Source organism: Elephantulus edwardii, unplaced genomic scaffold (genome assembly GCF_000299155.1).
Source record: "Elephantulus edwardii isolate Elephantulus edwardi_28Jun2011 unplaced genomic scaffold, EleEdw1.0 scaffold00126, whole genome shotgun sequence".
Taxonomy (NCBI): domain Eukaryota; kingdom Metazoa; phylum Chordata; class Mammalia; order Macroscelidea; family Macroscelididae; genus Elephantulus; species Elephantulus edwardii.
In genome coordinates this window covers 6684292-6696536 of record NW_006399876.1, presented here as the reverse complement: position 1 = coordinate 6696536, position 12245 = coordinate 6684292, and the positions used below count along the sequence as shown (strand labels likewise).

At 54.0% G+C, this 12245-nt stretch overlaps 1 protein-coding gene across 1 annotated transcript in view; it reads left to right on the top strand.

The window, feature by feature from the left end:
• LRP5 (low density lipoprotein receptor-related protein 5) overlaps positions 1–12245 on the top strand; it is an 87547-nt gene that overhangs the window by 70987 nt on the left and 4315 nt on the right. The window contains exons 16-20 of the mRNA XM_006893240.1: positions 3836–3961; positions 5011–5247; positions 5800–5910; positions 7362–7598; positions 8661–8800. Of these exons, the coding sequence (XP_006893302.1) occupies positions 3836–3961; positions 5011–5247; positions 5800–5910; positions 7362–7598; positions 8661–8800 (851 nt within the window). The remainder of the gene's footprint in view (positions 1–3835; positions 3962–5010; positions 5248–5799; positions 5911–7361; positions 7599–8660; positions 8801–12245) is intronic.

Sequence of the window (12245 nt, the reverse complement as noted above, 5' to 3'; positions counted from 1 at the left end):
GGGGCAGGGTTGGCTGTGGTACAGGGTGGGTGGGGAGCAGCGAGTATGTATAGGGCTCCTGTGGGTCCAGGGAAGCCTGGTGGAGAGAGAGAGGGCCTCTCAGAGCACAGCCCAAGCACTGCACCTGCAGGAAGACAGAGCCCCAGCCCATCTGACCTCAAACTGGAGTCAGGCTTATGGGTATAGTGTGACCACATCTGGTTCAGTGAAATGTCCAGCTGTCCCCAAAGACCTCCATGCCCTCTTTCTGTTGTCTGGCAAATGACCACAAACTTAGGGTAGGAACACATTGTCTTCTCCCCCATAGTTCTGGGGGTCACTGTTCATTCGGGCTCATGGGGCCCCAGTTACAGAGGTGGCCTGCGCTTACTCAGGCTGTGGGCCATCAGAGGACTGAGGACACTGCTGTCACCTCCTAGGTCACTCTCAGGTTCTTGTCTCAGGGCCCCTCCTCTCCACAGTGGGAGCCACCCCTCCCATGCTCTGGATTGCCCTGACTTCAACCTGTGCTCTAAGCCGGGGGACACCCTGATGTAGATCCCCCCGAAGCTGGGAGGATGCTGTGGAGGCTCCCAAAGCCCAGGGACTGTTCTGTGGATGTCCCAAAGCTGGGAAGAGGACCTGCAGTGCCACCTGCAGAATTTCTGGTAAATGATGGGCATCGAATGAGCTTTTGTAGATGACCTTCCAACTGAGGGCACCATTCTGTGGATGTCCCCAAAGCTGGGCATGGACTTCACTGTGTCACTGTGACAGCACCTGGAGCTGGAGAGGTCTGCCCCAAGACTCAACTCGTGATGAGCTCAAAGCCAGCTGAACTTAGCCACGTGCAGATCGCTTCACTGGCTAAGGTTCACTGCAGACGCTGCTGCATCATAGTGACAGCACACAGGACAACAAGGAGATGGGCTACCTGGAGACAGGGCGTCCCAGGCTCTGCTGACCACGGCCTCGGTGAGCTGGACAAGGAGATGGGCTACCGGGAGACCGGGCGTCCCAGGCTCTGCTGACCATGGCCTCGGTGAGCTGGACAAGGAGATGGGCTACCGGGAGACAGGGCGTCCCAGGCTCTGCTGACCACAGCCTCGGTGAACTGGACAGGGGTATGGTGTGGCCACCACATTCCTCAGTAAGTGCCGTCTCTCCTTGCCTCTGTCTCTTTCTGCCCTGGAGAAGCAAAGCGACTGGGTGGAGAGTTTCTGGATCGTCCGTGGAGAGGACAGGGGTAGGTTATTTCCATTTCCAGCTGTATCATCTGCAACAAAGACCCAGACTCCTGCGTGTCACCTTCAGGACGCCTGTTACATGATCACAACAATGGATGTTGGCCCTACTAGGGTCCAGGCCTGCTCCCTGCTGTTCCCGGTGGGAACCCAGGCCTCTAAGGACAAGCCCCTTGGAGCTGAGGGGCCAAGAGTGACAGGAACATAGGCAGTGAACAAGGATGGAGCTGGACTCAGGATGTTCCTTGAGCACTGATGTAAGATCGCAGGGTGCCATAGAAAAGCCCCTTGTTTTTAGGTAAGGCCAGAAATACCTCGATGAGCATCTTCAAACTTAACCTGGGATATAGGTTGCAGCCTGCTTTCCCGTAAGATCCAACAGCTGGACCCTTACCCAGGGATCAGCACTGTGCCCTATGACCAAATCCAGACTAACGTCAGTTTTATAAATAAAGTTTTATTAGACCACAGTCATGCACATTATTTATCTATTGTGTCAGGCTTCTTTCAGGCTTGCACAAAGCATTTCTTTCCGAATGATTAATACAAGACTAGTTTATATAAAAAGGAAGTTCTGGTGGCCTAGTGTTAAGGAGTTGTGCTGTCAACCCAATGGCAAGCCGTTCTAATCTACCAGCTGTTGTGCAGGAGAAAAGATGGGTAATCCCTTCCCACGTGATTTACAGCCTCTGAAAACTCACTGGAGGGTCAGCTAGGAGTCAGTCAGTTCCAACTCACCAGCCCACAACAATTCCTGTACGACAAAAGTTTAAAATGTTGCATGTGTCCAACTTCACATTGCTGCACCACCCCATCCTTTCTGACAATGTTGTATGTGTCCAACTTCACGTTGCTGCACCACCCCATCCTTTCTGACATCAGTGGTGCCTTTTTTCCTAGTCCTCTCGCTCCTATCTGTGTCTTTGGGTTCTGTGGTTTGCTGGAAAAGAGAGAAGGAGAAGAAGAGGGGTGGCAAGTAGGGGCATAGTTATGTTGGCTTCGAGCTATGTATATCCCTAAAAGAACCAGCTTTTGGGTGTGGTCTTAAGCATAAGACAGAGACAAGGCTCATAAAGTGGAAAGCTATGATGGCTGAAAGGGCCCTCTTACTAAAGTCATCGTACCACAAGGCGAAAACTTGATTGTGTGGTTCATAAATTATTGGTAACATTGCAAAGAATAGACTTTTCAGAACACTTCAGTGACTTTTGTGGAACCTGTACATAGACCAAGAGGCCGTCTCTTTTAGCAGAAGAGATTTAACATTAAGAAAGGTGTTCATCATCGTTTTATCTTCTTACCAGACTGATTCAGACTTGAATACTGAGCATATAATCCAAGAAGCTGGATTAAATGAAGAGTAACACTGCATCACGATGGGAGGAAGACTCCTCGACACCCATCACGTAGATGATACAATCTTGCTAGATGGATGTGAAAAGGACTTAAAGCCTTTGCGACAGAAGATCAAAGGCCTTCAGTGTAGATTACACTTCAGCATCAAGTAAACGGGAATCCTCAGAGATGGACCAATAAGCAACATGATAAACAGAAAAAGTTTAAGTTGTCAAGGATTTTCTTTTACTTGTAAAAATACCATCAACCCCCATGAAGCAACAAATAAAAAGAATGAAATAATGTTCACCAGAAAAAAGTATAGGAATTGTTGCAAGAGAAACCAATTTGCTTTCACTCAAAACATAGTAAAGTGTTAAAAACCTGAGAGAAAGTATATACAAAAAGCACAGGGAAATGTATAGAATCAGTGGAATATCATAATGTAAGATTTTTTAAAATATCAAACACTGGGTAAATCTGTTGCCATAGGCCTCTTTAAAGTATGAAAAAATAAAGAGGCCACTTGGGGAACTAAGGTGTACCTGGCCAAAGCCCTGGTCTTTTCAGTCACCTCAGAGCTAGATAGTGAATAATGAAGCCCAAAGAAGAATCAGTGCCTCTGAATTATGAAGCTAGCAAAGAATGTGAAATACACTGCAGACTGTCAGAAGAATGAACACACCTGGCCTTCTGTAAGAAGTACAGCCAGAGTATTTCTTAGAAACGAGATGGGAGGCTTGGCCTCACGTTTTACCTGTTAGAAGGGGCTGTACTCAGAGAAGGACATCTTGCTTGGTAAAGTAGAGGGTGAGTGAAACAGGAAAATCTATTTTTCCTTCCAAGACATGGGTAGTTGCAGTGGCTGCCACAAGGCTCACCCATGGAACAGTTGTGCGAATGGTGCAGGATTGAGAAGTGTTTTCTTCTTTTGTACACAGAGTCACCTACTTGGCTGCATCTAACAACAGGACACTGTGAGAGGCAGGCAGATGACGAGGGTCAGAGGCACAGTGCAGGCTGGTGCAGACCGACTTGTGTGCAGTCAGGCAGGGTCCCTAACTGTGTTGCCTGTTTTCTTATCTGGTGCTGGGGGGTGATAACAGAAATGCCATCTGTAGACTGCCGTGAAAATAAAATAGGAGACACGATAGTGAGTGTCTGGTGTCCAGATAGTGCCAGTTCTTGTGGGAGCTCATCTGGCCCCTCTACCACTCCAGACCACAGTCCTGCAGTGGATGCCAGTCTGATTCCCCAACCTCTTTCTCTCTCCACAGCTGCCCACCCATGTGCTCGGGACAATGGTGGCTGCTCTCACATCTGCATCGCCAAGGGCGATGGCACGCCACGCTGCTCATGCCCTGTCCACCTGGTGCTCCTGCAGAACCTCCTGACCTGTGGTGGTAGGTGTGGCCTGGGCTCTTTTTGTTAGTATGATGGTCAGGAAACTGTCTCTCTGCCTGCCAGACCACTGTCCAGCATCCTTTTAAAATCACAGCCCCTGTGGTATCACCTCTCCAAAACAGATTGTCTCTTACGTTCTGTTCTTTCCTAGTATATACGTGGAATGCTATGAATTTCCCTTTAAGCACTGCTTTGGCTGTACCTTGAATATTTTGATAAATTGTTAACTTTCATTTCATTTATTCAAAATTATTTTTACTATCTCTAGAACTTCTTTGGTGTCCCTGTTATTTCCTGGGTTACTCTAACCTCACCCTCTTCCAATCCCTTTGCCCCTAGTCATGGAGTGTGAATAATCTTGGCCCTCTGTCCAAGCTACCATGAGCACATAGAAGGTGCATACCTTCTTGCTCTGAGTGTGAAGGTGCACAGATGCGCAGATGCACACAGGTTACATGTGCTGGGCTGCCAGCCTGGTCCTGCCAGAAGGTGCAGATCTGGGTCCCTTACCCTCATGTGCATCTTAAGACTGAGATCCAGAGGAGAGACCACCCAGTTGCTTTTCCTGTCCTGCTTGCTGCTTAAAGCTCATGTTCCCTTTCAGCCCCTTTTTCCTCCCGGTAGTTTTACTGAAAAAGAGTCCTACCTTCTTTTGACATGGCCTGATTGGTCCTCTGCCTTCATCGCGTGCAGAAAACATGGTGCTGCAGTGGGTTGAGCATTGTGCTGCTAACCAAAATGTCCATGGTTCTAGAAAGATGTGGAAGTCAGCTTCCTTAGAGACTGCTGCCTTGGATTCCCTGAGGGCTAGTTCCGCTCGGTCCTGGAGGGTCACTGAGTCAAAAGCAACTTGAAGGGAGTGGGGTTGGTTTTGGGGTTGTCACTACATGCCGAGCTGGGGATGTGACAGTGGCTGGGACACACCTAGCATCATGGAGGGTGTGAGGACAGGCAGTGGGATGCCCAGAGGCCCCAACTTCCACATGTTCCCCTCCTGGGTTGCTCTGGCCAGGCAGGTGAGGTGACGCTGCCCTCTGTCCCTGGCCAGAGCCCCCCACCTGCTCCCCTGACCAGTTTGCGTGCTCCACGGGCGAAATCGACTGCATCCCCGCTGCCTGGCGCTGTGACGGTTTCCCCGAGTGTGATGACCAGAGCGACGAGGAGGGCTGCCCCGTGTGCTCCGCCGCCCAGTTCCCGTGTGAGCGAGGCCAGTGCGTGGACCTGCGCCTGCGCTGTGACGGCGAGGCTGACTGCCAGGACCGCTCCGACGAGGCCGACTGTGACGGTGAGCCCCGCCTGCCGCTGGCAGCGGGAGTAGGGTCCCTGTAAAGCCAGCCCATGGTCACCCCGAGTGATAGTATAAACTATCCGTAGTGTTCCTCGGCTGCCTTCCCCAGGGGAGCAGATGAGTGGGTCCCTGGTCCCTCAGATGCTGGGTGAGTTCGAACCACCAACCTTCGGTTGGCAGCTGAATGCTGAACTGTTGCACCACCAAGACCCTCTCGAAGCCTTTACTCAGAGAGAGACACTCCCACCCCGATAGGATAGAAGGCAAAGAGTTCTTTTGAGGTCCAGTGAGCAGTGAGACCCCTCCTGCGGGGTTGTTGGGGCAAAAGGCAGATATGACTCAGGCCAAGGCCGAGCTGTGCAAACCTCTGTCTCCTTGTGATTGGGCATAAGACAGCCAGCCCGGCCCTTCCCTGAATCTCGAGGGGCTGCGTTCCCAGCTCTGCACAGGGCTCCGGGAGGGGAGGGTCCCAGCTGGGATCACCACGCCCCCCTTCATTTGCTGCCTTCTCTGAGAACCCAGCCCCTGAACATACACCCTCCCTTGCAGCCATCTGCCTGCCCAGCCAGTTCCGGTGCGCCAGTGGCCAGTGCGTGCTCATTAAGCAGCAGTGTGACTCGTTCCCCGACTGCGTCGACGGCTCTGATGAGCTCATGTGTGGTGAGTGGTCAGAGGTGCTAGGTGACCGTGGAGTGTGGGGTCAGGGAGGCCTTGGAGTGGGACTGAGCAACCATTTGAGCTGGGAGAGGATGCTGAACCTTGAGTTTTCCCAGCTGGGGCACGGAGCGCCTGAAGACAAATGTGGAGGCAGGGCTTGTGCTGGCCAGGGCCTGAGTGGTGGGCCTCCTGCTCTGCCCACAGACCTCACTCCAGCCTCATCAGAGAGCACGAGTCCTGAGAGGCTGCTGCCCAGCCTGCAGGTGGCTGAGGACAGGTCTATGTGGGCATGCGGATACGCACAGACGTACAGATGCACAGAGAGATGGACATACAGACACACACAAATATATATATATACACACACAGACATGTAGACACACAGAGAGACAGACACACAGACACACACAAGTATACACATGCACAGACATGCACATACACACATACACACAGACATACACACACACAGACATAGACATACACATGCACAGAGACATGAAGACACACAGACACACACACACAGACAGATACGTGAACACACACAGAGACATGCAGACACACACACCCAGAGAGACAGAAATAGACACACTCAGACAGACATAGACACACATACACAGATAGACATGCAGGCAGACACATACAGACGGGTATGCAGACAGACAGACATAGACACAGACACACCCAAACAGACACATGTATGTACACAGACAGTCATGCAGACACACCCAGAATCCATGCACAGATACATGTAGTGACATGCAGACACATAAACACTTAGAAACATGTGGGCACACCAAACACGTACAGATATACAGACACATATACAAACACATAAACAGATGCGTGCGCACAGCACAAGCCTGTACACTCACCTGTCCAGCCCAGAGGAAGAGAAGTCAGGAAGGCTTCCTGGAGGCAGTGGCTCTTAGATTCAGAGAGAAAACAAGCCAGAGTTCCAGAATCACAGGAGAGACAGTGGGGGGAGGGCAGCCCAGCTCCTGGCTCAGAGTCCCAGCCTTGGCCAGTTGGGATGCCCTCCGTGACAGGCCGGTGGGCTCTACAAGCCCTGAGTGTGCAGCCATCCCAAGCCACACCGCCTACACCTGCAGCTGGAGGTCAGCCCCGAAGCCACTGCCCAGCTCTTTAAATATAAGATGGCTGGGCTTGGGCAGACAAGATAGACTTCTAGTCCCACCACCCTGGACAGGGGGCATCTGGGTGCCAGGCTGCTCTGAGGGATGTGCCATTAGGGCGCTGGGCAGGAAGGTGGACAGCAGGCAGTGAGTGCCCAGCAGGTCGGGAGTTGAGGTGAGGTGTACGTACCATACCTCCTCCCCTTCCTTAATGGCACTGGTCTTGGTCAGAAGCTGCCTTCTGCAGGGCCCACGCTGTCCCTCTAGCCTCTTGGGGGTCCTGCTCCCTTGGTCCTCATGGCCACCTCCCTGTCCCCTCAGAGATCACCAAGCCGTCCACAGATGACACCCCAACTCACAGCAGCGCCATCGGGCCTGTCATCGGCATCATCCTGGCGCTCTTCATCATGGGCGGAGTCTACTTCGTGTGCCAGCGTGTGGTGTGGCAGCGCTACACGGGTGCCACTGGGCCCTTCCCGCATGAGTACGTCAGCGGGACCCCCCATGTGCCCCTCAACTTCATGGCCCCAGGTGGCGTTCAACACAGCGCCTTCACAGGTGAGGCACCTAGCGGCCTGGGACTGGGGGCAGGAGGGGACAGGACGGAGGCTGGTCAGTGGATGGGGTGTCACCCCCGTATCCCCTCTGGTGCACATGGCAGACATTACTAATTGATCCCAGCATTTGGCTTTCCGACGAACATGCTCAGAGTCAAGATCCCACTGAACACAGAGGCCTGGACAACCCATCTGTTGGCATTCCTCAGAAGTAGGTCAGAGAATCCTCGCACTTGACCTTCACCTCGGTCAACTGTGAGGCTTCCTCAGAGCCTCACATCCCCTTGGAATGAACTTGGGGACTATCTGACAAGCTGAACGAGTTGGACATAGTGTTGAGAGCTTTGTCCCCAGCCTGGTCCCCTCTGTGGTGGAGAAATTGCAGTTCCATGGGGGTCATCAGTTATGCATACCCCCAAAGCAGCATTACGTGAATGGACTTGTGTCTGTGTGCACATGCCCCCAGCTTCTCCTTAGATTCTGCAGAGCCCCAGGGAGGCCCATGGGGGCTGCGGCCTCCCTGCCCTGCGGACCCTCCTCAAAAAATAGCCCCGAGGGCTCTGTGTGGAGACCCTCCACCGACCTTCCTGCAGTGCCCACCTTGGCCCCTGGGGGCAGCATTGGGTCACGGAGAAGACTCTGAGTTCCCGCTCTCCAGTGTCCAGGGTGGTCTGCAGGGTGGCACCATCAGTGCAGAAGGCTGTGACACCTGGGGTCCGAACGTTTACTGAGGATGGTCTGGGGGAGTTTGGTGTCCTCAGCCCTGTCCGAGGCGGATCCGGAAACCATCACTCAGCGGCTTGCCTTCTCCAGGGCACGTCCAGAGCCTCAGGCCCTCAGCTGTCCACCCCAGAGGCTGTGGCAGCAGAGGCTGAAACGTCCTCTTCTCCTGGCTGGTCCCCAGCGTGGTGACCCGAGGAGGCCTCAAGCCTGAGACAGTTACCTGACGTGACGAAAGGTGGCAGGCTGCTCCTATCCGAGCCTGGTGCCTGGCAGGAGTGAGGAGGACGTGCCCTGTCCAGGGTGGTCCAGCCCCCCGACCACCTTATCTGTTCCCCACTAGGCATCTCGTGCAGCAAGTCCATGATGAGCTCAGTGACCCTGATGGCAGGCCGGGGCGGGGTGCCCCTCTACGACCGTAACCATGTCACCGGGGCCTCATCCAGCAGCTCGTCCAGCACCAAGGCAACACTCTACCCGCCGGTGAGTGCCCGCTGCCAGCACTGGTTTCCTGGGGACACCTGTGACGCTGGGCTTTCTAGAATCCTTGGCTCGTCCACTCGGGCAGTGTGACAGGTGTGCTCACACCTCACCCAAACCTTCATTTTTATCTGCTTGGAGAAGGGAAGGACTTGCCTATGGAGGGGGACCCCAGGACACTACCCTAGGGGGGCTCTCAATCCATCCAGCCCCCAGCACTGCTCTTGGGGCCCCTCTGAGAGTCCTGCCTGGGGTTCCTCCATCTAGGGCTGCACACTTGGGGGCTCCTGGACAGGACTTCTCACAAGTGTCGGGAGAGCACCCCTCGCCCTCAGTGGCCGTATCAGGGGACCCCATCCTCCTGTGGTTGCCCTCATGGAGTCACGAGTGACAAAGTTATCCTCTCACAGTTCTGAAAGCTGGAAGTCGGGGCGTTGGTGGGGCTCTGCTCCCCTCAGACTCTAGGGGATGGTCCTTCCTTGTCACTTCCAGCCGCTGGTGGTCCCAGGCATGGCTAGGCTGTGGCTGCTTCACCCCAGCCTCTGTCCATGGTCCCTCTGTCCCTCTGGGTCTCCTCTCTCCATCAAGGCACTGGATTGGGGCCCACCCGGCTCCAGCGTGGCCTCAGGCACTGGGACCATCTTCTAAGACCCTGTTTCCAAACCAAAGGGAGCCCTGTCCGTGCTTTTGATGAAGTGTTGGGCAGAGGTTCAAGTCCCCCAGCAGCTCTTCAGCCGGCAGTCTGCTTCCGTGAAGATTTAAGCCTTGGTAACCGGTGCTGGGCGGTTCTGCCCTGTCCTGTGGGGCCACTTGGGCGTTAAACACGGCGGAGATTGTGAGGCTGGTGCGGGATCAGGCAGGTCTTGATCTGTCTCACGTAGGATCACTGTGAGTCGGATTCGTTCGGGCACCTGACACAGCAACACAGGGTTGCTGAGTCGGAATCCACGAAGTGGGGTGGTTATTATTAATATCTTCATCATCATCATTATTCTTTCCGGACGTGGCACCTTTGGAGGTGCCAGGCTTTGGATTTCAGCAGACCTTTGTGGGGGGCACAGTTCTGTTTGTGACACACTCACACCTTTGGCTGAGTCCCAGAGGGCAGTTCTGTTGCTTTAAAAGGACAGACCCCTGCAGGGTGCTGCGTGTGGCTGGGTGCTGGTCTCGGCAGTCTGTGGAGCGAGGGGCCCTGGAGCCACGCCCCAGTGGTACTAGCCCCATTAGGGACCCTCATCCCGAGGCTGGCTGTCGGGAGAGCTCTGTGGCCGAGAGCAGAATCACCAAGTGACCAGTGAACATGGCACTGTTGGGTGGACCTGTCGTGGGTCACTGTGTCTCACTCTTCAGGTACTTTTCTGCAGCTAGTGGTCTTGCTGTTTGAGGTGGACCCTCACGCCTTCTCCGCAGTCTCCAGAGCTCTCTTGGAGGTCCTCAGCTCTCTCGCCAGGGTCCCCGTCTCTGGGATCTGTCCAGCCAGCCTCACTGACCCACAGCTGGCGTCCTTCCTCCTTCCGCACATCCTCTTGTGCCTGGCATGGGTCCCTGCACCCTGGCAGCCCCAGGCGGGCGAGGGCACCACAGGGAGTTATCTTTGTCACAGAACAGGAACCAAAGCTGCGGGCTCACTGGGTTTCAGGATGGAACTTGCCAGGAACCCGAGCCTGGAATTGGAATGTTTCCTGCCCTTCTTTCTTCTCCCGTGCTGCTCAAGCTGCCTCCTGACTCCCAGATTCCTCATGGAACCAGCTAGAAACACCAGAAACCATGGGAAGCTAAGCCAACCCCAAGAAGCAATGCCCTTTACCCTGAGTGCCAATGACAGAGTAGTGTGGAAGATGGGTTCTTCTCCTTCCCCAGACCTGCGGTGGGTGCCCTTTCTCAGCTCTGCTGGCGGTGAGGAGGCTCACCAAAGGCCAGCATTTCAAAACCACTTTTCTGGGCGCTGGGCGGTTGCCTCCTGCACAGATGACGGGGTTGAGAGCCAGAAGCAGCGTCACCAAGAGTTGAACTGACCCTGCAGCTTCGGCCGTGGAGCTGCTCCCAGGCAGTTTGGCTAAGGAATCAGCGTCATCACGGGTAGAAAAAGCAGCAGATTATTTTGCATTTCAAAGGAACTCTGGTGGCCTAGCCTTAGAGTTGGGTTGCCATCTCAGAAGCGGGCGGTTCAAATCCACAGCTGCGCAGGAGAAAGCCTGTGTGATTTACAGCCTCTGAAAACCCCTGGAGGGTCAGGTGTGCCTCGGCTCCTTGGGACAGCAGAGGGTTGAGCTGAGTACTTGTAAGGGAGCGTATCCGAGCAGAGCTCTTGGTTCCCTGCACTTTGTAGACACTGAGTTTTTAACAAAACCAAAGGTCTATGGCAGCCCTGAGACAAGCGAGTCTGTTGGCACCATTTTCCCCACAAACTGCTCACTTTATGCCTGTGTCACATTCCTGTAATTCTGACCATATTTCACACATTCTTTTCATGCACTCAGCACACTTCATAGACGCCCCTCTCCAAACCGAATAAATGTGCCTGCTGTCATAGTCCCCGCTCCTAGCGACCCTCGCTGGGTCTCCGAGGCTCTGAGTCCTTATGGGTGGACACTGCCCAGAGGAGTGGCTGTTAGGATTGAACCAGCAAACTTTCAGTTAGCAGCTGGACACGTTACACCCTCTACCACCAGAACTCACTCAATAGACTGCAGCGTAGTAGACGATTGTAAGTCTAGTGCAGTGTTCACAGCCCCTGAACAGACGGCAGCATAGGATTCTGCAGTGCGCTGGACTGGGATAAGCCTAGTGCAGTAGAGTGCTGGGGGAGCAGTCCGTGGGGTGCAGTCCATGGAGGAGCAGTCTATGGGGTACAGTCCACAGGGCGCTGCGTTGTGAACTCAGGCTCCACCTCTCTGGTGGAGAAAATTCACCAGCCGCTTCTCAGGAGAAAGACAGACAGTCTTCTTCCAGGTGATTTACAGCCTCGACGCCAAAGGAGCGTCAGCTGTCATTTGGTTCTGACTCATCAACAACAGAGAGCGAATGAGTGACTGAGAGTGTCAGTGTAACTATCTGTGCACCAGGGAACCAAGGGGCTACTGTGAGTAGCATTCACTTTAACGTGGTCTGGAACTGAGCAGACACACCACAGTGCACTGTCTCAGTCACCCAGTGTTGCTGTCACAGAGACCCCACAGTGCACTGTCTGTCACCCAGTGCTGCTGTCAGAGATCCCACAGTGCACTGTCTCAGTCACCCTGTGCTGCTGTCAGAGAGATCCCACAGTGCACTGTCTCAGTCACCCTGTGCTGCTGTCACAGACCCCACAGTGCACTGTCTCAGTCACCCTGTGCTGCTGTCACAGAGACCACAGTGCACCGTCTCAGTTATCAGTGCTCCTGTCACAGACCCCACAGTGCACTGTCTCAGTCACCCAGTGCTGCTGTCACAGACCCCACAGTGTGCT